The sequence below is a fragment of the Myxocyprinus asiaticus genome, chromosome 6 (genome assembly GCF_019703515.2).
Source record: "Myxocyprinus asiaticus isolate MX2 ecotype Aquarium Trade chromosome 6, UBuf_Myxa_2, whole genome shotgun sequence".
Lineage (NCBI taxonomy): Eukaryota > Metazoa > Chordata > Actinopteri > Cypriniformes > Catostomidae > Myxocyprinus > Myxocyprinus asiaticus.
In genome coordinates, this window is record NC_059349.1 from 50,612,517 (window position 1) to 50,639,913 (window position 27,397).

A 27,397-nucleotide genomic window follows, 5' to 3' on the forward strand; every position below is an offset into this window, starting at 1 on the left:
CTAATCCATGAGTGCACGAGTCAAGGCTTCTGACCCCAAGTATAATATGAGTTAGAGAGAAAGAGACAGAGCTGTTTGAAATCTGCCTCTCATTCTCCTTGGTTCTTTCTCTTCATAGACAAATAGCACCGGCCTTCTTAATACAGTTTTGATGAGATTTTCTCTGTGTGTAATGGCAGCATATTTAAAATGAATTACAGAGATTACTGGCCCAAAGGTGCCAGCACAATCCAATAGTGCTGCTTATTTAATCCCACATCTGAGGCAAGCAATGTGTGTGTGTTTGTGTAAAGCAGGATTACTCTTAAATTTGTATTCCTCAGACATCAAGAAGCGGTTTGAGAGAGCTTTACTGTGTAAAATGAATTTCAAGCTTTTTCACAATCAATATAGAGCAAATTTAGTGAATACCAAATATTTGCATAAGAGCTTAATATCAAACTATCTCACATTTTGCACCTAAATCTACCTATCTAAACTAGATTCACTCTCTCTATATGAATCATATCCATTACAGAAGCCAAATGGCAGTTCAAATAATAATTTGAATAGTTCATCATTTACTCGCCCATCGACTTTCTTCCGTGGAACACAAAAGTAAATATCTTAAAGAATGTCTAGATTGTTGATTTCCATTAAGTAGCACTGGATAGTGACTTACTTTAGTGTCGTAAAAGTAGTCCATGTGACTCGTGCTTTATATTCCAAGTCTTCTGAAGTCCTACAGTCACTTTGTATGATGAGATGAGCAGAGCAAAGTGAAATGTAATTCGTCATTTAATATCTAATCAAATCATTAAAGGATTAGTTCATCCAAAAATGAAAATTCAGACATTGTCTACTCACCCCTATGTTGTTATAACCCTACATGACTTTCTTTCTTTTTCTTAACACAAAAGGAGAAATTGTGAAAAAACAAATTGTGCTCAGTGATGTCATACAATGGCAGTTTATGGTGACTACCTCTTAGATTTCGGGTTTCTCATCAAACCTTATCATATGCTTTCATAACAACAACGAGTCTCATGGAATAACTTATTTGACTTCTAAATTATACTCTTGCGTTCTTTTGAAGCTTAAAGAGGTGGTCACCATAAACTGCCATTGCTGTGCTCAGTTATGTCATGCATTTTTTCACAATTTCTTCCTTTGTGTTATGAAAAAGAAAGTCATAATCACATGACATCACAAGCTTTAAAGTGAGTCACTATCCACTCTTTAAAACATCTCCTTTTGTGTTTCGCAGAAGAAAGGCAAGTCATACAGGTTTGGAACAACATAAGTGTGAGCAAATAATGACAGAATTTTCATTTTTGGGTGAAAATGAAATCAATCCCTTTAAGATTTGAAAAGTTCTAAACTGAAGACATGATGTTTACTAATGTTCTCAATACTGCACTCAATGCACCCACCATTTCATTTTCACATTCCTTCGCTCCTCTGGCCGTTTCTCTTATAACAAATATAGCTGTCCAGTGAGTTCACCTTGCCTGCTTTGCAGATTATCATCTTATGAATCTGCATGCCCCTGCCCACCCTTCTCCCCATGCATGTCCACGGCCTCCCCCTGCCGTCTGCTCCCTCACTCACACGTGTCATCATATCATCTCACTGACCTTTGTCACCACTCTTTCGTTTGGCAGAGCAAAGTCACAATAGGGATAAACAACTAAACCTTAATGTGGGCTATATGAAGGATTTACAAACGTATATCTAATTGGTCCTGATGTTCGTAAGGCATAGTATTTGACATTTATAGATTTGGTCCTTTCAGAAATTCAAAAATGTGCTTTGTGTGTTTGTCCCCCTACATATAGTCTGCATTTAAGTTACAGTGCTTTTACCACAGGTAGTTACTCTTACCTTGTTTTATATTCTGTGTCTCATTGTAATGTTCTGTGTGCACTTGTTTCTCCTATCACCAAAAAACAAATTCCTTGTGTACGTGAGAACGCTTGGCAATAAAGCTCATTCTGATTCTGATTATGTAATAAATACATTTTTAATTGATTGGCAACCCAAATATAACACATTTTATATACACAGATGAGCCAGAACAAAATGACCACCTGCCTACTATGCTGTTGGTCCTCTGCGTGGCACCAAAACAGCGCCGACCCACAGAGGTATGGATTCTACAGGACCCCTGAAGGTGTCCTATGGTATCTGGCACCAAGACATTAGCAGCAGATCCTTCAAGTCCTGTAAGTTGTGAGGTGGAGATGCCGTGGATTGGACTTGTTGTTCCAGTACATCCCATAGATGCTCAATCGGATTTGGAGGCCAGAGCAACACCTTGAACTCTTCATCATGTTCCTCAAACCATTACCAAACAATGTGTACAGTGTGGCAGGGCATATTATCCTGCTGAAAGAGGCCACACTCATCAGGGAATTCCATTTCCATGTAGGGGTGTACCTGGTCTGCAACGATGTTTAGGTAGGTGGCACATGTCAAATTGACATCCACATGAATGGCCGGACCCAGGGTTTCCCAGCAGAACATTGCCCAGAGCATCACACTCCCTCCACCAGCTTGTCGTCTTCCCACAGTGCTTCCTGGTGCCATCACTTCCCCAGGTAAACGGCACACACGTACACAGCTGTCCTCGTGACGTAAAAGAAAATGGGACTCATTGGACCAGGCGACCTTCTTCCACTGCTCCAAGGTCCAGTTCTGATGCTCGTGTGCCCATTGTAGGTGCTTTCAAAGGTGGACAGGGGTCATCATGGGCACTCTGACCGGTCTGCGGCTACGCAGTTCCATATGCAGCAGGGTGCGATGCACTGTGCATTGTAACACATTCCTTGCGTAACCATCATTAACATTTTCTGTGACTTGTGCCACAGTAGACCTTCTGTCGGTTCAGACCAGACAGGATAGCTTTCGTTGCCCTTGCACATCAATGAGCCTTGGGCGCCCAACACCCTGTTGCCAGTTTGTCTTTCCTTGGACCAGTCAGTAGGTACTCACCACTGCTGACCGGAAGCAACCCACAAGCCTTGACGTTTCAGAGATGCTCTGACCCAGTCGTCTGGCCATAACAATTTGGCCCTTGTCAATGTCACTCAGGTCTTTACTCCTGCCCATTTCTACTGCATTCAACACGTTGACTATGAGAACTGATTGTTCGCTTACTATCTTATCTACCCAGACCTTGACATGTGGCCTTGTTAGGAGATGATCAACATAATTCACTTAACCTGTGAGTGGTCATAATGTTTTGGCTCATTGGTGTATAGTTCTAAAAATGAATTATGGAAATGAAAATCCTGAATATATAGATATGAATCTGAATATTTAGTTACAAATCCTGAATATATTATATTCAAGATATACACTATATTGCCAAAAGTATTCGCTCACCCATCCAAATAATTGAATTCAGGTGTTCCAATCACTTCCATGGCCACAGGTGTATAAAATGAAGCACCTAGGCATGCAGACTGCTTCTACAAACATTTGTGAAAGAATGGGCCGCTCTCAGGAGCTCAGTGAATTCCAGCGTGGTACTGTGATAGGATGCCACCTGTGCAACAAGTCCAGTCGTGAAATTTCCTCGCTACTAAATATTCCACAGTCAACTGTCAGTGGTATTATAACAAAGTGGAAGCAATTGGGAATGACAGCAACTCAGCCACGAAGTGGTAGGCCACGTAAAATGACAGAGCGGGGTCAGCGGATGCTGAGGCGCATAGTGCGCAGAGGTCGCCAACTTTCTGCAGAGTCAATCGCTACAGACCTCCAAAGTTCATGTGGCCTTCAGATTAGCTCAAGAACAGTACGTAGAGAGATTCATGGAATGGGTTTCCATGGCCGAGCAGCTGCATCCAAGCCATACATCACCAAGTGCAATGCAAAGCGTCGGATGCAGTGGTGTAAAGCACGCCGCCACTGGACTCTAGAGCAGTGGAGACGCGTTCTCTGGAGTGACGAATCACGCTTCTCCATCTGGCAATCTGATGGACGAGTCTGGGTTTGGCGGTTGCCAGGAGAACGGTACTTGTCTGACTGCATTGTGCCAACTGTGAAGTTTGGTGGAGGAGGGATTATGGTGTAGGGTTGTTTTTCAGGAGCTGGGCTTGGCCCCTTAGTTCCAGTGAAAGGAACTCAGAATGCTTCAGCATACCAAGAGATTTTAGACAATTCCAGGCTCCCAACTTTGTGGGAACAGTTTGGGGATGGCCCCTTCCTGTTCCAACATGACTGCACACCAGTGCACAAAACAAGGTCCATAAAGACATGGATGAGCGAGTTTGGTGTGGAAGAACTTGACTGGCCTGCACAGAGTCCTGACCTCAACCCGATAGAGCACCTTTGGGATGAATTTGAGCGAAGACTGTGAGCCAGGCCTTCTCGTCCAACATCAGTGTCTGACCTCACAAATGCGCTTCTGGAAGAATGGTCAAAAATTCCCATAAACACACTCCTAAACCTTGTGGAAAGCCTTCCCAGAATAGTTGAAGCTGTTATAGCTGCAAAGGGTGGGCCGATGTCATATTAAACCCTATGGATTAAGAGTGGGATGTCACTTAAGTTCATATGCGTCTAAAGGCAGGTGAGCGAATACTTTTGGCAATATAGTGTATATGTAACACCTTACTTTTCCTATTACTCTCAAAAAGTGATCTGATTATGTAACACAAGTTTCTTGTAACACGTTACCCTCAAAACAGATCTGGTTTGATTTACCAAAAGTTTAGCTTGTCTTTTTCTTAGATGTAATATACTAATACCCAATTCCCACTCTTTTTAACCAATGAATTTCCATGATTTTTCCATGACTTTTCCAGTCGTTTGTGACAACTGCTTAAATATTTTTTTAATTACTCCAATTCAAACCAATTCGCTAATGAATCATTCAGACCGATTTGTGAACCAGTTCAACTGATCCATTGAAAAAAACTGACTCAAAAGAATGATTCTTCTCAATTGCTCACAACTCAAAACCTCTCACCTGTTTCTGATTTTCATCCTCTGATGACTCCGTGTCTTCGTCCTCTTCCTCGGGGAACTCCACGTCGGACTCTCCTGGTGCGATAGGCACACAGATAGTGAGGTTTGGATTGGTCATGTAACTGTCCTCTTCTTCCGCTATGATGTTCTTCTCTCCATACTGCGCGAACCTTCGCAGACCGCCGTTGCACTCTGTGTGGTTCACTTTCAGGGTCCCCTGAGCCTCCTTGGCTTTCTGTCTACGCCGTACCAGGTTCCCACTGCAAAGGTCTTTGATGCCGTTAAGCAGCCACATGAAAGCGAAGTGGATTCTTGCGATGGCGATCTGAAGGTTGTTCATTTCTCCGTCTTCATCAGGCGCTGACAGATTATCAGAGCAGAAGGAGCTCAGCAACAGGGCCAGAAACAGATTCAGCACCTACAGATAAACAACGAGAACCTTCCGTGAGTTTGAGCTGATCAAAATCAAACTGACAGGCTCAGTTACCATTCACTTTCATTGTATGGAAAAACGATGAATGAAATGAAAGTGAATGGTGACTGATTCTGTCGAACACCTCATTATAAATTCCACAGAATAAAGAAAGTCATTAAGGTTTGAAATAAAATGAGGATAAGTAAAAGATGATAGCATTTTTATTTTGGGGTGAACTATTCCTTTAAAGGTCTAGACAGTTTTCAGTTAATTTTGAATTTGACATGAGGGAAATAATGATTTGCAGTATAGTGACTGAGTCAAGAACCAACTGATTCAGTGAGTGTGTCATTTTACAGATTTAAACCTATAACCAGGCTCAGACAGAATCTGCGCTGATTTTAAAAGAAAATCTGTGGAATTCTGCAGAGGGGATTTAAACATAGAAAAATTTGTTAAATGGAGGTGAAAGTACTACTTTTTTCTCACCCTCATGCTATCCCAGATGTGTATGACATTCTTTCTTCTGCTGAACACAAACAAAGAAGAATATTTCAGTTCTGTAGGTCCTCACAATGCAAGTGAATGGGTACCAAATATTTTAAGCTCCAAAAAGCAAATAAAGGCAGCATAAAAGTAATCGATACAACTCCAGTGGTTAAATTTATATCTTCTGAAGCGATTTGATAGGCATGGGTGAGAAATAGATCAATATTTAAGTCTTTTTTTACTATCAGTCTCCACTTTCACTTTCTTCTTCTTTTGTTTTTGGCGTTACACATTCTTTATGCAAATCACCACCTACTGGGCAGGGAGGAGAATATATAGTAAAAAAGGACTTAAATATTGATCTGTTTCTCACCCACACCTATCATAACGCTTCTAAAGATATGGAGTTTACCAGTTGAATGGATTACTTTTGTGCTGCCTTTATGTGCTTTTTGGAGCTTAAAATTTGTGGTACCCATTCACTTGCACTGTGAAGACCTACAGAGCTGAAATATTCTTCTAAAAATCTTTGTGTTCAGCAGAAGAAAGTCTTACACATCTGGGATGGCATTATGGTGAGTAAATGAGAGAATTTTCATTTTTGGGTGAACTATCCCTTCCCTAATATCTTAGGTCTGGTCTAATTTTCACAACGCATGTTTTTGGAGTATTTTCTGAAAATGTTTTTTAAAGACATTTTCAGTGTTTTGTTGACTTAACGACCAAGGTAACTATTTCTATCCGTCACAGCCGAGTTTTTGTGTCAAATAAAAAATGGCATACACGCCAATACAAGGTCCATAGGTTACAATAATCACAGTTAATTTCATAATTTATATGTTGTTAATGCCATTAATTAAAATTTTTTAATTTTACTTAAATTTGCCTAGAAATACACTGATGGCCAAAAGTTTGGAATAATGTACAGATTTTGCTCTTATGGAAAGAAATTGGTACTTTTATTCATCAAAGTGGCATTCAACTGATCACAATGTATAGTCAGGACATTAATAACAGGAAAAATTACTATTACAATTTGAAAAACAATGTTCAGAATTTCTTAAACTTCTTCAAAGAGTTCTCATCAAAAAAATCCTCCACCTGCAGCAATGACAGCTTTGCAGATCCTTGACATTCTAGCTGTCAGTTTGTCCAGATACTCAGGTGACATTTCACCCCACACTTCCTGTAGCACTTGCCATAGATGTGGCTGTCTTGTCGGGCACTTCTCACGCACCTTACAGTCTAGCTGATCCCACAAAAGCTCAATGGGGTTAAGATCCATAACACTCTTTTCCAGTTATCTGTTGTCCAATGTCTGTGTTTCTTTGCCCACTCTAACCTTTTATTTTTGTTTTTCTGTTTCAAAAGTGGCTTTTTCTTTGCAATTCTTCCCATAAGGCCTGCACCCCTGAGTCTTCTCTTCACTGTTGTACATGAAACTGGTGTTGAGCGGGTAAAATTCAATGAAGCTGTCAGCTGAGGACATGTGAGGTGTCTATTTCTCAAACTAGAGACTCTGATGTACTTATCCTCTTATTTAGTTGTACATCTGGCCTTCCACATCTCTTTCTGTCCTTGTTAGAGTCAGTTGTCCTTTATCTTTGATGACTGTAGTGTACACCTTTGTATGAAATCTTCAGTTTTTTGGCAATTTCAAGCATTGTATAGCCTTCATTCCTCAAAACAATGATTGACTGATGAGTTTCTAGAGAAAGCTGTTTCTTTTTTGCCATTTTTGACCTAATATTGACTATAAGACATGCCAGTCTATTGCATACTGTGGCAACTCAAAAACAAACACAAAGACAATGTTAAGCTTCATTTAATGAACCAAATAGCTTTCAACTGTGTTTGATATAATGGCAAGTGATTTTCTAGTACCAAATTATCAATTTTGCATGATTACTCAAGGATAAGGTGTTGGAGTGATGGCTGCTGGAAATGGTCTAGATTTGATCAAAAATTACCTTTTTCAAATAGTGATGGTGCTGTTTTTTACATCAGTAATGTCCTGACTATACTTTGTGATCAGTTGAATGCCACTTTGATGAATTAAAGTACCAATTTCCTTCCGAAACAGCAAAATCTGTACATTATTCCAAACCTTTGGCTGCCAGTGTATATTTAATTTATTTATTAAATATATACTGGCCTAATTTTGAGCAAATTCAGTATTGACTTAATTGAAATAATATTGCTAACAAGGGTGTAATATTTTAGGGTTGGGAACAGGCTATTTTTCTAATAATATCATAAAACCAAGCATCTCATAGACTTTTTTGTCATTTGTCAGACCCAATAAGAACAGGAGCAAGTATCTCCTTAGTAATTGCTATTTACATTGCTTTGGAAACACAACAGACAGCAGTATTTATTGAAACAGGAGTAAATTTGTATATCAGACTAAGAGACTGTAAGCAGCACAACAGCAGTGAGGATTTCTGGGAACATGAGTCTTTCTATCACGGTCATGTCAACAGCAACAAAAACAACATCACATGTTCACAACAGGCTATTCTCTTGTGGTCTGCTCTATTGTAAGAGCCACTTGTGGGTTGTCATGGAAACCCAATTAGTGATGTGCACTCTGACCTTTAATCACACTAAACAGCAAAGATAATCCCTGTGAGGGACAGACATACAGTCACTTCAATGGGTTGTACTGCAGTTTAAAGTGTTTTTGGATCATTCCGCAGACAAAATATTGAAAAAACATCTTTTCAAGAACATTCAGTAGACATTTGCTTATTAATATTAACATTAATATAAATTTCCTTGTCATTTGACATATAACATAAAGATTATTTACATAATAAAATGTTGGAAATATGTATGTCACTGTCGGTAGTCAAGACGGTAGTTTTCTGCAATCTGTTCTAGTTACAGAGGGATTCAGGCGAGCAGATCCACAATAGCTTTGGCGCCTACGCTCTATTGCTAAGAATCACTGTCATTGTGGGGGGGCCTGGGTAGCTCAGCGAGTAAAGATGCTGACTACCACCCCTGAAATGACTGAGTGACTCCAGCCAGGTCTCCTTAGCAACCAAATTGGCCCTGTTGCTAAGGAAGGTAGAGTCACATGTGGTAACATCCTCGTGGTCACTATAATGTGGTTCGCACTCGGTGGGACGCATGGTGAGTTGTGCGTGGATGCCGTGGAGAATAGCGTGAGGCCTCCACACGCACAATGTCTCAGTGGTAACGCGCTCAACAAGCCACGTGATAAGATGTGTGGATTGACAGTCTCAGACGCAGAGGCAACTGAGATTCGTCCTCCGCCACCCGGATTGAGGCGAGTCACTTCGCCATCATGAGGACCTAGAGCGCATTGGAAATTCTAAATTATGGAGAAAAAGCGCATTCTCATTGGTTGGTTGGCATGTGGGCGATTTTATGCACTAGAAAAGCTGTACCCGAATTGCTTGACCAAGCAGAAAAACGATGTAGCATTGCCAGATATCAATTACAGAAACTGCAGTGGAAGCCAAACTAACTCAACTAAATCAAATTAACAAAAAGTAAACCATAACTGTATATTTTCATGTTTTTCTCAAACCAAAAAGTTTTTGAAAATCCACTGAAAACATATTCTCCCACATTTTTTGACATACAAAGTACACATTATCTGGCAACATGGATTAAAAACGTAGTTAACATAAACATTACGTTAGATACGGTACGTATCATAACGTAACGACGCTTTAAGCAGCAGCTGGCAGTTGTTTTCTAACAGTGCCATTTATTACTGCATCAGTAGAGAGAACATTTTCGGCATTGAAAAAGATTAAGACTTTTCAACGCAATGCTACTCTACAACAGCGCTTGAGTGGCCTGGCTTTGATGTCCATTGAAAAGAGGATGCTGCACCAACTAAAGATATCTGACAGCTTCTACAAAAAGGTCAAAGCAGAGTTCATAACGAAGGATCAGAGAATTAATTTTATCTACAAATAAGGTAGGAAAATGGGCATATTTTTAAATCTACATCTGTCATGGATGAGTTTGTCCTAAGGTGATGAGCTGCGCCTGTATACTGTTAACCTGCTGTGTTTGGTTATATGACAACAAACATGTCCAGCCTGATCTTATAAAAATTAAGTAACCATGACAACATTTTTTCAAAACGAGATTATATGGTTCATTACACATTTCACGGCAGTTCCAAGGTGAAATTTCCACTGTGTGGCACTAAAAGCAAGTTAAATGTTATCTGGTGAGGTTTTTGAGGTTAATGCTATATCGAGTTTTAAATCAATACAACCGACCTTCTTACACTAAACCTTAAACCTCAACCTAGCCGTTAGTGTCAGAAAAAATAAATGTGAGATGAAAACAATTGCTGAAGCAACCACATTATTTTGTGGTGCTTCTATGACACTTTCGGCTCAAGTGTCAACTTGCGTGCTCTTCAGGATTTGTACCTTGGTCCTTTGCATCGCAAGTGCAATGCTCTAAGTTGAGCTACTGCGTAATTGAACCACACTTGAACAAGCTTGTAAATGTGGTTAGATTTGTAATGCAAATGTTAAAATGTATTGCCTTACAAGTCATGTACTATAGTAAAAGTGTGTCGATGTCATTAGACAGCATTGTGTGAGGAACGGGCCGAAAAGTAACTCTTTATGAACTGATAATCATCATTGTTGTTGTTCATTTCATCAGGAAACTTCTATGATACATACAGCAAGCCACATAAAAATCATTTAGCAAAAATGAAAAAATATTACAGGTACATACGGTCTATTTAACAGGCTTTAAAAAGCATCATGGTATAGTTTCCAGAGACACACAGCTGTTTGTGCTGTATATTACAGCTTTTCAAAAGTACACAAGTTGGCAGTTAAGAGCTGGAAAAGCCAGAAGAGGATAATAGTGTACTTAAACACAAGTCTATGGGTCTATTCCACAAACGTGTTTTCAAGCAACACTCAACAGGAGACTTCTGGGTAAAATATGGAGGTTAAAGCTGAAATCTGCTGATGAATGATGTTTTATTTGTTCCCTATCTGTCACTCACTCAATGATGTGTCGATGTAGTGACACTAGGGGTCACTCTTGGGAGCCCCAAACACCTCTGCTTTTTGAAAACAGGCCACTGGGAATTGGTGAGTGGAAAAAGGAGCTGGTATGCAACCACTCATTCAGATTTTCTCTACGGAGCCAAGCGTTTGCATTCAGTGCATTGAATACAATTCTCTCTACCATTCACCTCAAACTGCTGGATTTACGGCGCATTTCAGCGGCTTCTCCCCCTCTGCACCCGTGGAATGCAGAGAATGCCCCTGGGCGCTTCAGCAGAACAAAGAAAAGAGTATATTCTAATAAAAGAGTATATTTTCAATTCTAAAAGAGCGGCACACACAGAACGTCTTTTTAAAGATGCCTTTCCATTTGTTTGTTATTCCTTGTTGCGGTCTTTATCTCTCCGCTTCTGACGGCCACGATCACCGTCTTACGTGTCTGGGCGCTGCCCACATGAAGACTTCGTTCTTGGATGGGTCTTGTCCTCATTGCGAGAACAAGACTATGGCAACGTTGCGGTCGCGGCTTGTCTTCATAAGAAAGCAAGCCACCCTAGCGCCTCCCCGCCTCGGTCCTTCTACCTACGGGTATGAGGCCGTGTCGGTTAGCACTGGGGGCGATCTGGGGACTCCAATGAGACCACCTCCGCCAGGTAACCCCCAACAGACCCCCCATTCCTTAGCACGCTCGCTTGCCCCGGTCGGGCTCTCGGATGAAACCGCTGGCTCGTCTCAGGGAGAGTTCGACCTCTTATCCGGGGGCCGGGAAGACGATGAGCTACGAGCGCAGCATCGGAAAGTGGGCTCGTCCACTCTGACGCAGAGGCTTCGGCTGGGCTTCCCCCTTTGGGTGTGATCGCCCAGTTTCAGGCCTAGAATGGAACCCTCCACTCTCCCTTGAACCCTCACGGCTCGATGATTGGTTCCTGGGCCCGCAGTGCACTTGTACCCACAGAGCGCCACCACCTGGCGCGGGCGCCCGAAGCTCCCGTCCAGGGCCTGTAGGTTTACATCGTCTCTGACGGCTAAGGCCTATGGTGCCGCTGGACAAGCCGCCTCTGCCCTGCACGCCATGGCTCTCCTGCAGGTACACCAAGCCAAGGCGCTAAAAGAGCTGCATGAGGGTAGTTCTGACCTGGGACTGATGCAGGAACTGTGCTCGGCGACTGGCCAGGAATGCCACATTTGACTCAACATGGTCAACATGAGAGAGGCTGACAAGGCACGGTTCCTTGACGCCCCCATCCCCCAGGTTGGCCTGTTCGGCGACACCATCGAGGACTTTGCCCAGCAGTTCTCGGTGGTGAAGCAGCAGATGGAGGCCATTCAACACATCCTGCCTCGGAGCGGCTCAAGACTCTGCACCCCTGAGACAGTGCCCCTGAGACAGGTGACCCAGGGACGAGGAGACCCGCTTCTACGGAGCTGTTAAACAGACCACTCCGTCCCCCGGTGGAGGGCCGGGAGGAGAATCTTTTGTTTCATCTTTCGCCGCATGCCCAAGAGGCACAAAAGAGTGGTTTCCTTGTTCTCTGGGTCACATGTCTGGTGTGCACAGCCGTTGTCACGACCACTGTCCACCGTCTCATTTTGGCAGGTTTGGCGCTCCAGTGGTGGACCCCCCACTCCTGCGCGCCCAGCTGTGGCACAACCATGCCCATACTGGGTTGGTGTCCGCTTCACCTCGGTGAAGGGCGATAATGCCGCTACCTTGCACGGATATCGCCACCCTTCTATGAAAGGGTGCGATAGAGCCTGTACCTCCAGCCGAGATGAAGAAGGGGTTTTACAGCCCCTACTTCATCATACCGAAGAAAGGCGATGGGTTGCGGCCAATCTTGGACCTGCGAATACTGAACCGGGCCTTGCATAGACTCCCATTCAAGATGCCGATGCAAAAACGCATTTTAGCGAGCGTCCGGCATCAAGATTGGTTCACAGTGGTAGACCTGAAGGACGCATACTTCCACATCTTGGTCTTACCTCGACACAGATCCTTCCTGCGGTTTGTTTTCAAGCCAACTGGGGCTTCGGGTCAACTGGGAAAAGAGCAAGCTCTCCCCGGTTCAGAGCATCTCTTTTCTCGATTTGGAGTTGGACTCGGTTTCGATGACAGCGTGCCTCATGAACAAGCGTGCACAGTCGGTGCTGAACTGTCTGAAGGTATTCAGACAGAAGACAGTGGTTCCACTGAAACTTTTTCGGAGGCTCCTGGGGCATATGGCATCCTCAGCGGTTGCCACACCGCTCGGGTTGATGCATATGAGACCACTTCAGCACTGGATTCAGACTCGAGTCCCGAGATGGGCATGGCGCCGCGGGACACATCACGTGATCATCACGCCGATCTGTCACCGCCTCTTCAGCCCTTGGACTGACCTTGCATTTCTACGGGCAGGGGTTCCGCTATAGTAGGTTTCCAGGCATGTCGTGGTTACGACAGATGGGCTGGGGTGCCGTATGCAATGGGCACACAGCCGCCAGCTCCTGAACTGGCCTGCAGCTGCGTTGGCACATCAACTGCCTCGAGTTGTTGGCAGTACTGCTCGCCCTGCGGAGGTTCCGGCCGTTGATCCAGGGCAAGCACGTGTTGGTCCGGACAGACAACATGGCAACGGTAGCATACATCAACCGTCAAGGCGGTCTACACTCCCGTTGCATGTCACAACACGCCTGCCGTCTCCTCCTCTGGAGTCAGCAGCGCCTCAAGCTGCTACGAGCCACTCACATCCCGGGGGACCTCAACACCACAGCAGATGTGCTGTTATGACAGGTTACACTCAGGGGAGAGTGGAGACTCCATGCCCAGGTGGTCCAGCTGATTTGGAGTCGATTCGGTCAAGCACAGGTAGACCTGTTTGCTTCCTGGGAATCCTCCCACTGCCTGCTTTGGTACACCCTGACCGAGGCACCCCTTGGTATAGATGCACTGGCACACAGCTGGCCCCCTGGACTACGCAAATATGCCTTTCACCCAGTGAGCATACTTGCACAGACCCTGTGCAAGGTCAGGGAGGACGAGGAGCAGATCGTCCTAGTAGCACCCTACTGGCCCACCCAGATGTGGTTCTCAGACCTCACGCTCCTCGTGACAGCCCCCCCCCCCCCCCCCCGGCGAATTCCCCTGAGGATGGACCTTCTTTCTCAGGGACGGGGCATCATGTCTGGCCCTTGGACGGGATGCGGAAGACCTAAGTGGCCTACCACCCGCGGTGGTAGACACGATCACTCAGGCTAGGGCTCCCTCTATGAGGCTCCTGTATGCCTTGAAGTGGCGTCTGTTCACTAAGTGGTGTTCTTCCCGATGCAAAGACCCCCAGAAATGTGCAGTCGGATCGGTGCTTACCTTCCTGCAGGAGAGGCTGGAGAGGCAGCTGTACCCCTCCACCTTGAAGTTGTATGTAGCCGCCATTTCGGCACATCACGAGGCACATCACCCCTTTTGCTCTGGGTGGGGTGTGGTCTCCGCGGTGTCTTCCCCTTGGGAGTGACACCCCCCGACGTAGACATTTACGGCCCCCAGTCGGTTAACAAATTCCACTCTTTTTGGGGAGGAAAAGAGGCCACGGCTGGGCTAGCCTGTCCCTATTTGTTGGGCAGTCGACTTGTTCCCGAAGGACCATTCAACACTCATAAGAGTGTTGGGGGAGATTACGTGACGGCCTGGTACACTGGCTACAAGGCACACAGCGATCTGCCCATCTCGCACCGTCAGTCCACGTAACACAGTTCAGCTAGTTGTGGCATTTTGTATAGGGACCCCTAGTGTCACTACATTGACACAACGTCGAGTGAGTGACAGATAGGGAACGTCCTGGTTACTTTCGTAACCTCCGTTCCCTGATGGAGGGAATGAGACGTTGTGTCCCACTTGCCACAACACTGAACTACCCACTGAAAAGGCCGGGACCTTGTCTCGGCTCCTCAGCATAAAACCTGAATGAGTGGTTGCATACCAGCTCCTTTTATACCCGTATGTCCGGAGGAGTAGCGTGCAAATTCCACTCGCCAATTCCCATTGGTCTTTTTTCAAAAAGCAGAGGTGTTTGGGGCTCCCAAGAGTGACCACTAGTGTCACTGCATCGACACAACGTCTCGTTCCCTCCATCAGGGAATGGAGGTTACGAAAGTAACCAGGACATTAGTCCATCATAAATTACCCATAGCACAAAAAAAAAAAAAAAAAAAAAACAAATACAAAAAAGTGAGAGATGTGACCAGAAACAAAACAAAAAAATCATAGGATCCCACCACCAGTAGCCCCTGCAGCTGTACGGCTGTACGCCCCAAGAGTGCACCGACTGACCTGACTCATATTTCAGCAATAATGATGTGTGTTCCATATTTTTGTTGGCTGTTTAAAATCAGAACTAGCGATGTCTGATTCGCGAATGAATCATTCTTTTGAGTCAGATCTTTTCAGAGAACTGGCCAAACAGCCATGCAAAATTATCCAAATTGATTCGTGATTCAGTCCGATTGTTCGAACCGCTCTCTCACTGAATCATTTGGAGCAGTTTCTCACTCAGTAAAATAGAAATGGGATTCTCAAAGCTGAAGTATGTTATTTCTGCGACACTAGCGCCACCGAACAGAACTGCAAAATTAAACAGTGTTTTCACAAATGCTTTCTGAATACACCCCTCATCTGCAGTTCTTCAGATAGTTCCACCCCCAACTCATGCCATTGGTTGAGTAACATTGTTAGGGCGAGTCTAAATGGGTCTCTCAAAACAAACACAGGAATTTTTATAGCGCCACAGAGACACGGTGTTTACAGTTTTTGAGAAAATGAACCTACGTATGCTTCTGGTATGTGTGGGTTTCTGTGACGATATTGGCATGTGTGAGAGAGTCGAATGCTCCATTCTCCCCATCATTTTTTATCTTTGACACTTTGTACATGTTACTTGTTATTTTAGCCCACCGTTTGTTTAGATTTTCATTTGTTTAATGCTGAATAATACATTTTACAGAATGTCACTTCATGATACAATTTTAACATGTACTGTAAATCTTTTTGAAAACAACAGAACTTGATTTTGATAATTTAATCTTATGTTTGTTGCATTGCATATCACTGCTACATTATCAATCAAGTTTATTGCATATGGCACTGCCCCATATCATGTAGCCACTGGTCAGTTCTATACCAAAACAATCTGGATAATATGTAATATGGTGAGGCAAAGAAACAGGAAATTAAACATGCTATATTACGTAATGTTATTTTGCCTACATTACCAGACTGACTTTCTCGCATTTTCTTAATACCAACATTTAGAATATTAGCCTGATAATATGTCCCTACCAACTTTCAAACCAAACCTACACCCTTGGTATCAACCATGTGAAGTCATTGATGATTTTGCATCAATGAAAACTAGGAGGGGAAGGTTACATTTGAAATGAGGAATTATGAGGGCCTGGGTAGCTCAGCGAGTATTGACGCTGACTATCACCCCTGGAGTCACGAGTTCGAATCCAGGGCGTGCTGACTGACTCCAGACAGGGCTCCTAACCAACCAAATTGGCCCGGTTGGTAGGGAGGGTAGAGTCACATGGGGTAATCTCCTTGTGGTCGCGATTATAACCACATAATAAGATGTACGGTTTGACGCTCTCATAAGCAGAGGCAACTGGGACTTGTCCTCTGCCACGCGGATTGAGGTGAGTAACCACGCCACAGGAATTGGGCATTCCAAAATTGGGAGAAAAGAGGATAAAAAAATTAAATAAAATTAGGAATTACAGTATGTGTAATAGCACAAGCAGCAATCTGTAAGTATTCTGCCATTTTCTTTATTTATTGACTCTATAATTCAAATTAAGTTCTGTATATATAATGTACGTTACTATAATTTGCCAAATATATACATATATGTATATATATATATATATATATATATATATATATTTATTTATTTATACTGTATATATACTGTATATATATTTCTATATTCATTGTAGTAATACCCAAAAATGAAAAGTTGGGTAGGGGTTGGGAAGTTAAGGGGGGCGCCACGTCGGATCTCGCCTATGGCACCAAGTAAGCCTGAACCGCCACTGCATCCACCCATTCTGATTTTCAGTTGTTTTTCTATGTAAACATGCTAAACAGATGTCTTTGACCGTTGCATTACATATCGCTGTGTTTTTGGCGTCTCATGCAGGAGCACCCCAATTTTTTTAGAGTTCTTTTGTCAAGTTAAAAAGAACATCAACTGTTAAAAACATGTCTCGAGACACCTGTGTTATACTCTTTTCCCTGATAGCACACATACAACACCCTGACGTCTATTTGATGTGTATGTTTACATCTGGAAGACATCTATTTGACGTTGTTTGCTCTTTTGCAATACGTCTATAAAATGTCAATAAGTATGTCTTGGATTTCAATAAGACATTCAGCAAATTACTTTAAGATGTTTATGATTTAGAATGATTGTAAATCTGATATTTTTAAGATGTTTAGCAGATGTTAGATGCTTTCCAGATGAAAAGATCTAAAACATCTCAGAGACGTATGTGTGCTATCTGGGTTTGTTGCACTGTGTTGGTCTGAACAGCCTCTAGTCTTTTAGAAATACTTTAGCCATTAGTTACATGAATGCTACACATACTGCAGAAAATGTAAAAATATTTCTCTCAATGTCACGAGAATTGAATGGTTTCTGGAAAAAAAAAACAGTTTCTGTGCATACCCTGAGAAGAAATCTGGCAGGCAAAAGCAGGGGCGGACTCAGAAGAAAAATCAGCCTGGGATTTTACATAGAAACTGGCCCAAAAGTTGTTGTTGTTGTTGTTGTTGTTGGAGGGAGGGGGGGTCGCTGTCCTTTTCTGCGTATCGCTGCCCCTTCGGCATATCGCAGATCTGTTTTGTGTCCCGTTCTGCATAACATGGCAGCCCATTTCAGCTTATTGCGGTTCTCCCGGTTCTCCCGGTTCTCTCGATGGCCAGTCCGCCCCTGGCCAAAAGTAAGCAGTAATGCTTACTTGACTTACAATGAATGAAATATAGTTGTGCAATTGTGAAAATTCCTAAAAACTTTAATTTAAATTTGTATATTCAATTTCTGTGTAAACATGATCATATTTAATAAATTACTGTTTGCTTTTAGGCCCATTTTAGTTATAGTACAGTAATATTGTATTTTGTAAAGCAGAAATGTTTACTTGACTTGAATGGAATTGTAGCAAATCCCTTAGTCCCAGGGAATGAGGAAGTGGGAGGCGGCGTACTTCGTTCCAACAAGACATTATTTAACAAAAAGAAGCTTTTCAGCAGAACACTTCCAAAATCACACACACACACACACACAACTTGAAGCTCGACTCTCTCTCTCGTCTGCCACTATCTCCTTCCCTTTTATCACTGTGTCACAGCTCACTGGGAATACAAACAGGTGTTAGCACAGGTGTAAATCCTTAACCACTCCACTGTCCCGGACCTCACTCTCCACAGATCGGCGCTCAATTACACCCTCACCTCCACATACCCCCACCACCCGATTCAGGCCGGGGAACCATCTGGCCTGCTACTGACCCCCCATTCCGAGAGAGTAAATCAGTCACAGCCATTTGAGGCCCCGGCCTGTGGACCATCTAGATTTTAAAGGGCTGAAGTGCCAGATACCAACGAGTGATCCACGTGTTGGTATCCTTCATGCGGTGGAGCCATTGCAGCAGGGTGTGATCCAAACAGAGGGTGAAGGCCCTCCCACACAGGTAGTACTGGAGGGTGAGGATCACCCATTTGAAGACCAGGCACTCTTTCTCTATCGTGCTGTACTTCGTCTCTCGTATCGAAAGCTTCTGACTAATGTACATCACTGGACGCTCCTCCCCCTCCACAACCTGGGATAATACAGCCCCCAACCCCCTGTCCAACGTGTCCGTCTGTAACAAAAAAGGGAGAGAGAAGTCAGGGGAATGCAAGAGTGTTCTGCCACAGAGCGCAGCTTTCACTTGTGTAAACGACTGTTGGTATGGGTCCCTCCACTGGACCAGGTCTGGTGTTCCCTTTTTATTGAGATCATTCAGCGGGCTGGTGACATCCGAATATTTAGGTACAAATCTACAATAATAGCCAGCCAGCCCCAAGAACTGTCTCACCTCATTTTTGGTCTTGGGTCTCAGACAAGCCACAATAGCTGCTGTTTTATCAATTTGGGGACACACTTGTCCTTGACACAAGTGGAAACCCAGATTCCACCTGTCCATTTGCACACTTTCTCATATTCGCTGTGAGTCCCGCCCATCTGAGCGATCTCAGGACAGCCTTCAGATGCTGAATATGCCGCTGCCAATCGTTGCTATTAATAATAATATCATCCAGGTAGGTAGTAGCATATGCATCGTGTTGGCGGAGAATTTTGTCCATGAGTCACTGAAACGAAGCTGGGGCCCCAAACAAACCAAACAGAAGGGTAACAAATTGATGTAAGCCAAATGGAGTGGAAAAGGCCGTTTTTTTCGGGACATGCGAGTCAAGAGGATCTGCCAGTATCCCTTCGTTAAATCCAGTGTCGAATAAAAGCGAGCTGCACCTGACCGATTGAACAGTTCGTCAATGCGAGGCATTGGGTACGCGTCGAATTTAGACACTGAGTTAACTTCTGTAATCCACACAAACCGGACCATCCTGTTGGACTTCGGTACCAAAACCACCGGGCTGGCCTTGTCACTGTGAGACTCCTCGATCACACCCATATCGAGCATGGCCATGAGTTCTTCCCGGACCACTTTTTTTGTGTTCTGGTAACCGACAGGGGTGGGAACATACCACCACTCCTGGAGTCATCTCAATGTGGTGTTCTATGAGGTTTGTACGACCGATAGAGAAGAAAACATGTCGGAAAACTCCTTTTGCAACCTGGCAACCTCATTGACTTGGGACGGTGAGAGGTGGTCTCCACAGGGAACTGGGGTAGTAGTTTCCACAGGGAACTGGGGCGGTTTTTAATTCCACTTCTGGACCTAACTCCACCCTCTCTGGGACGACCGTTGCCAAAGACATGGATACCACCTCTCTCCAGGGTTTTAGGAGATTCAGGTGGTAAATTTGCTGTGCTCCGCCTCTATCTGTTCGTTTTACCTCATAGTCAACTTCCCCAACTCGCCGTGTGACCTCAAAAGGCCCTTGCCACTTGGCTAACAATTAAGAGCTTGTTGTGGGTAATAACAAGAGGATTTTATCTCCCTGTGAGAATTTCCGTAGCTGAGGGCCCCTGTTATACAGCCGGGACTACCGTTCCTGGACCTGGATCAAATTCTTCTGTGTTAGTTGCCTCAATGTGTGGTTTTGCTGTCAGGTCCAGAATGTATTGAATTTCATTCTTACTCTCTGAAGGTCCCTCCTCTCAATTTTCCCTCAGAACATCTAGGATGCCCCGAGGCTTGTGGCCGTACAGTAATTCAAAGAGGGAAAACCCCGTGGAGGCTTTTGAGATCTCTCGTACTGCAAATAACAGGGTTTCTAGCCACTTTTCCCAATTTCATGTGTCTTCATGTACGAACTTCCGAACCATATTTTTAAGGGTCTGATTAAATCGCTCAACCAGGCCATCCGTCTGAGGATGGTAAACACTGGTGTGGATCAACTTAATCCCCAGTAGTTCTTAAAGTTTGCAGAGTGTACGTGACATAGACGAGGTGCCCTGATCAGTTAGGATCTCTTTCGGATCTGTTCACCTCCGCAACACTGCGTGCTGAAATGTTGTGCAGGGGCACTGCTTCAGGGTATCGCGTTGCATAATCCACCAAGACTAATACAAAGCAATGCCCCCCGTGCTGTCAGTTCTAATGGCCCAATGAGGTCCATGCCAATTCTTGCGAAGGGGACCTCGATTAACGGAAGAGTGCACAATGGCGCTTTTGGAGTGGCCGGTGGATCCACCAACGGACATTCACAACATGCAGCACACCACCTGCATACATCCCCGCGAATGCCCAGCCAATAAAAACGGGCCATGAGACAGTTCAGTGTCTTATCTTACCTTAAATGTCCCACCATTGGATTATAATGAGCTGCCTGGAAGATCATTTCCCAGCAGCTTTTCAGAATTAACAACTGCGTTTTATCTGCTTTTGATTGAGTGTCCTGCGTCACTTGATACAACCTATCTTTAATAATTGAAAAGTAGGGAGAGCGCAATGCCGGTCTGAAGCTTTTGACCATCAATTACTCTCACTTGGTCAAAGGCGTGCCCAAGAGACTCGTCTCTTTTCTGCTCCAGCGGGAAATACCCCATGGGAGGGGCGGAGCCCTCCGGGTTTCCCTGACGTGGAGTTGACATCGACGGCTCAGGCAACGCCTCCCTAGCCAGTGCTGCACAAATCCCACACCAGATTATCCTATTGCAGGACCCATCCGCACACATTCCCCTTAAAAATGTCTGAAATGCTGGCCAATTTGTACCCAAAATCAGCGGATGGGTGTGGCGGGGACTAAACGCTGCCTCTATTCTGTGTTTTTGTCCCTGGAATTGAACAATAACAGGCACTAAAGGGTATTTGTGTATATCCCCATGCACACACCTCACCTTCACCTGGCGTACTATACCCAAAGCTTTACCTTGAACCAAGCTTTGGTGAATTCGAAGTCTGATTAAAACCTGAATCCACCAAGGTTTGATATGTACCCCCTTGGATACTCACTGGTATACGGTACGTCCCTGCTCGATCAGGGGCGGCTTGTGACGTGTCGGGAACCCGGACCCATGGCCCCACATCCATCATCGGGCATTGATCCTGGATGTGTCCCGGTTCCCCACAGCGCCAGCTCACCGGCCCAGACCTTACCTCCACACCTGCGAAAAGAAAAAAAATGATTAGCCGGACCCGCTGTTAATAGCAATAAACAATGGATTCCGATGGCGCTATTAACAGCGGGTCCGACTAATCTTTTTTTTTTTTTATGCTGCAGCTGCTCAATCCAGCACATTGGTGGTGCTAAACAACTGCCATTGATGTGCAGTTTATACACACCCCCGAAAATTAAATACTTAAAAATAAATAGTTGCAGTTCCCCATGAACCCTTGGTACTGCAAACATAATCCCGTTCTGTTTTTGAAAGTTTGCTTATGGTGTTTTGTCTTAATGTACATTATTTAATATGTATATCAATGTCCCTGTATATTCTCTTGGTACATAAATACATAAATAGTAGTGATTTGGTTGCACTAAGCTCATAGTAAAATATCCCTTAAAAAGATTTGTTACATGCAATGTTTTAGACAAACGAATTGCAGAACCACACTGCTATTTTTATTACAAAGACAATATAACAAATATTGCAATAATTTCAGTAAAGAAAAGACAGTGAGCCAGTGTTTTCTTTTATATTATTTTTAATATATAAATCATATTGTATACTATACCTGTTATTCTCAATGTACATTGTTCCATGTGTATTTGTATCATTTTACCATTTTATATTATCCAGGCACTAATCCAGACATTATTAAAAGAGAAGTTGAGTTTGGGAGTCTGGAATATAGACCTACTTAATAAGTACGCTTTTTACTCCTCTCACTTGCATAAAAAACATAGAATATGCACACCTCAAAATGCATCAACAGCATGGAAAGAATATAATAAAACAGTTCTACCAAACTGGGAAAATAAATGCTTTAATAGTGTTCAGTATATTAATCTCTAACAGCTGAAGGGTGCGGACAGGAGACTAACAGCACCGCCTACTGTACAGGGGTGAAATAGTTTATAGTTTAATTTTGTTTGTGGACTCAGTGTGAATAGAACCTCTAACGGTTCATATATCAAAATCAAACAACTGGGAGAATGAAGTAATATGTTTTAAATGCCAACTAAAAGATAAAAGATATGCTAATCTTGTGTACATCTTGTATTGTATTGTAGTGTAGTGTATACACTCGGAAGTGAAGATGTGCAATTGTGTGCAATTTCTGCGGCACTAGTGGCACCAAACAAAAAACGCAAAAATAATGAAATCTTCCATTGGTCGGACAAAAACAGATAGTCCTGTAACAAACTCATGTCACTGGTTGAGCCAATGTTGCCCAGTAGGGTTAGTAGCTAACTAAAAATTTTTGTTATCCTCTCTCATTTTTGTGAACATATTTCCCTCTAGAGCTACTGATAGCACGTTACGCAACCTTCAAGACTCGGGTTCTGGTCCCATAAAAAAAAAAAACAGGAAGTAATCACATTTGCATAAACAATGCTGAGTATGATTCAGAGGTTGCATTTTTGCTCATTAATGACATTTTCATTCCACTGACAGTTAGGTTTAGGGTTGGAGTTTGGGTTAGGAGTAGAGTTAATAAAAAATGCATTCATCTTGAATGTATTATTTCATTTACATCTAAAAATACAACTTGCTTTTGGTGCCCCTCTGTGGACAGTTCAAATGTATGAAACCTGGACTTACATTATGAGTGAACTTCTAATGTAAAGTGGAAAAAATAAAATGATAAAAATTAGAATATGGGACTTTTAAAGGAGAGTGAGCTGATGAGAGATGGGCAAACACATATACCACATGACCATATGACAGATGTTAATCCAGTGCACAGCATGACCTCATCACAGTGTCATTTCAATAATAATCTGACCTCTATAGTAGAAATCCCACAGATTAACACTACTGTAAAGGGTCTTGTGTTGAATCACCACTGCTTCTGTTCCCATTACGAACCTTTCTGAACCATAGCAGCTAAGTAAATTAGCCGGTACATATCAAGTAGCCAAACTTTTGACCGGGGCGGACTGGCCATATGGAGAACGGTACTTATCCCGGTGGGCCGGCCGCAAAACGGGGCCGAACGGGCGCCGATAAACTGAAACGGGCTGCCACGTTATGCCAAACGGGCCGCGACTGGCTGAATGGCGCCGAGATATGCCAACCGATCAACAACTTTTGGGGCAGTTTCTATGTAAAATCCAGGGCCAATTTCTCTTCCCAGTCCGCCCATGCTTTTGAATACAGTAAAAGGTCTGGGCTGCATTGCATCTGATTCCGGCCAAGAACCGCCCACTTAGACAAGATTAGATTGTCTGATTAACTTGTAAAGCAATCACTCATAGTCAGTATTATTTATTAAATAACTTACCAGCTATTCAATTATATGCCATTTTAATCATATCACAGCACAAACTGAGCAGAAAACAGTACTAATTCTTGTACTTACCACAAGGTTTCCTATAACCATGACCAGCATGAAGACCAGAATGCAAAGTGGCTGTCCGGCCACCTCCATACAGTCCCACATGGTCTCGATCCACTCCCCGCACAATACCCGAAACACAATGAGGAACGAGTGGAAGAAATCCTTCATGTGCCAGCGAGGCAGGGTGCAGTCATAGCTGATCTTACAAACACAGTCCTGATAGTTCTTCCCAAACAGCTGCATGCCCACCACAGCGAAGATGAAGACGATGATGGCCAACACCAGCGTCAGGTTACCCAAAGCACCCACAGAGTTGCCGATGATCTTTATCAGCGTGTTGAGGGTGGGCCATGATTTTGCTAATTTAAAAACTCGCAGCTGCAGACAAAATACAGAAGATGCATCAATTATCTGTCTTTTGCAAAAATGTCCTGCAGAAAACACGCTCATTACTCATACCAGTTTAAAATCAACATTCAAGTTCGCAACCCATTTAACTTCCATACAATGACATACAGTATATCTGAGTGAAAGATTATATTCAACGGAAAATATTTAGGGCGGGGTTTGATTTTATTCATCAGGAATTGATTGGATCATGAAAAGTGGGCGTTCCAAAAAAGTAAGAGGACATTGTGACATCAGCTGAAAAGGAAAGTCGTTTCAGAGGTGAAGCAATTTATACAATTCTGATAAAACATTATGAAGACAAACCTTTTTTTTAATTTGAAATATAGTATACTTCTTTATATTCCTTTCTGTGCTGCTACATTTTATGCACAGTGGCCCTGATTTACTAAGATCCCAAATAACGGGTACTAATTTGCATGTACAATTTATCACTTTTTTTGCATATTGCAGGTGATTTACTAAAAAAAACTGTTCAAATAACTACACATGCAAATATGTTATACACACCCTCCAAAAGGAGGCTTTTGCATGTGGTAATTGCTCCAGTTGGGTTAAGTGCTCACGAAAGAGACACGTTTTTAGATGTTTCTTGAAAATAGTAAGAGAATCAGCTGCTCGGGTGGAGTTTGGAAGGTCATTCTACCAGCGAGGAACGTTGAAAATGAAAGTCAAAGGAAGTGATTGTTTTGCCTCTGTGAGATGGCACCACGAGGCGCCATTCACCTGCCAGTTGCAAGCTTCAGGAGGGCACATAGTCTTAAAGTAGTGAGTGTAGATAAGGGGGCGCGGAACCAGTGGCTGTTCTGTAAGTGAACATCAATGCCTTGAACTTGATGTGCACAACCAATGGCAGCCAGTGCAGTTTGATGAAGAGATGCATGACATGCGCTCTCTTAGGCTTGGATTGATTGCAGAGGTTTGACTCTACATGCCAGAAGAGCATTGCAGTAGTCCAGTCTAGATATGAAAAGAGCTTGGACAAATATGGCATATATTAATATAAATAGGACTTCCGCATTGCAGAAAACACGGACAGAATTGTGGAATCCAGTCATAACAACAGAATTAACTATAAAATGCAGAATGTCAACAAATTTGACATATTTGGGATAAAATGTATGTATAAATGCAAAATTAATCAAATTAAAATCTTGAAATATCCTAGTGTGATGATTAAACCACAAAAGGCTGCGATTTACGGTCTGCATGAGCTGCGTGCTTCACGTGCATCACGTGTGTTTGTATTAATGACAAAGAGGAGAGCAATTTAGTCACTGTGAAGCACATAGCACATGCAGACTATATATTTTTATAATTAAATCATAGCCTTTTGCGGTTTAATAAGCACATTAGCCCTTATAGCAAACTGCTGATGTGAGAGGTGAAGCCGACAAAAACATCCGTCTATCCAAAAAGCTTCATCAAATCGATGTGTGAAATTGGAAAAAAATGCGACAGAAGTATATTACTTCTGTATAGTAAAATGTAATATTGAATGTAGTAGTAGTAGTAGTAGTAGTAATGATGATAAAAAATATATCAGTAATAATTACATTATATTTAAGCAATATCTCAAGCAAGAGTTTCATCACTGCTCTACTGTGCAGCACTGTACAGTGGTATTCGACCAAATAATAAAAATTATAATAAAAGAATAAAAAAAAAACAACTCCAATTTTGGGTTTTGGATTGTGTGAGGATCAGTATAGATGCTCTTCAATTAATAAAAAAAATAAAAAAAAACAATGCAGTGGTATGTTGAAAAGCATTTGTTTTGTTTTCATTTGATTAAAATTATATGAATTAATTTGATTAGAGAGGTTTTTTTAATGATAAAATGTAATTACATTTTAAAACCCGGAATTCAGAGAAAATAAAATGGAAAGCGCTTAATTTGGGAAAAATATCAGATTTCATAGGGCCCTATGTAAAAAAAATAAATAAAAAAAAAAATAAAAAAAATATATATATAAATATTTCTCCCCAATTTGGAATGCCCAATTCCCAATGTGCTCTAGGTCCTTGTGGTGGCTTAGTGACTCAATCCGGGTGGCGGAGGATGAATCTCAGTTGCCTCCGCGTCTGAGACCGTCAATCCGTGCATCTTATCACATGGTTTGTTACCGTGGAGACATAGCGCGTGTGGAGGATTCACTCCGCAGCATCCACGCACAACTCACCACGCACCCCACCGAAAGCGAGAACCACATTATAGCAACGACGAGGAGGTTACCCCATGTGACTCTACCCTCCCTAGCAACAAGGCCAAAGTGGTTGCTTAGGAGACCTGGCTGGAGTCACTCAGCATGCCCTGGATTCGAACTCGTGACTCCAGGGTTGGTAGATAAATATATTTATTTATAGTATTAGCCTATTCAGTATCATCATAAAATCCCTGTTATTTAACAAGTGTCAGAGTAGTTGATGAGAATCCATGTAGGACACTTGAAGCTCCGCTTCATTGTGTCATAATGAAGCGGAGCGGAGGATGAAATTGCTTCAATTCATAATTCACAAAGAAGAAAATAGACTAGGATGTACACATTAAGCCATCAAACCACTGATGATGCCCATTGTAAAGTTAACTGCACTCAAGAGAGACATGGGAGGCGTCACGGAAAAGAACCAGCGCTCCCTGCTCGTTTCGCGGAAGGAAAATACACCTGTTCAGCATTCTGGGGTGTACCGGCCCACTTCAACTGTGCACTTGAGAGAACCGCCACTTAAAATAATTTGCAGTATTTCTGCAGTTAAAAACAAAGTTTATAACATTGAAATATGACATAATTTGGATATCAATTGTTAATAAGCTATTTTTATCTTAGAGTTATAATTTCAAGTAATTTCGGGAAACACGTGGAAAATCATAAATGACCAGCTAGAAACCATGTAAAACAGGCTACCATCTTAAGCTGGATTTTCTTGCAGAGATCACACAGCAAAAAGAATA

General features: G+C 42.9%; 1 protein-coding gene across 1 annotated transcript in view; it reads right to left on the reverse strand.

Moving 5' to 3' along the window:
• Positions 1-27,397, reverse strand: part of LOC127443134 (sodium channel protein type 4 subunit alpha-like) — a 100,134-nt gene that overhangs the window by 13,843 nt on the left and 58,894 nt on the right. Inside the window, exons 15-16 of the mRNA XM_051701669.1 lie at positions 24,058-24,414; positions 4,951-5,374 (exon numbers count right to left, since the gene is read on the reverse strand). Coding sequence (XP_051557629.1) covers positions 4,951-5,374; positions 24,058-24,414 — 781 coding nt within the window. The remainder of the gene's footprint in view (positions 1-4,950; positions 5,375-24,057; positions 24,415-27,397) is intronic.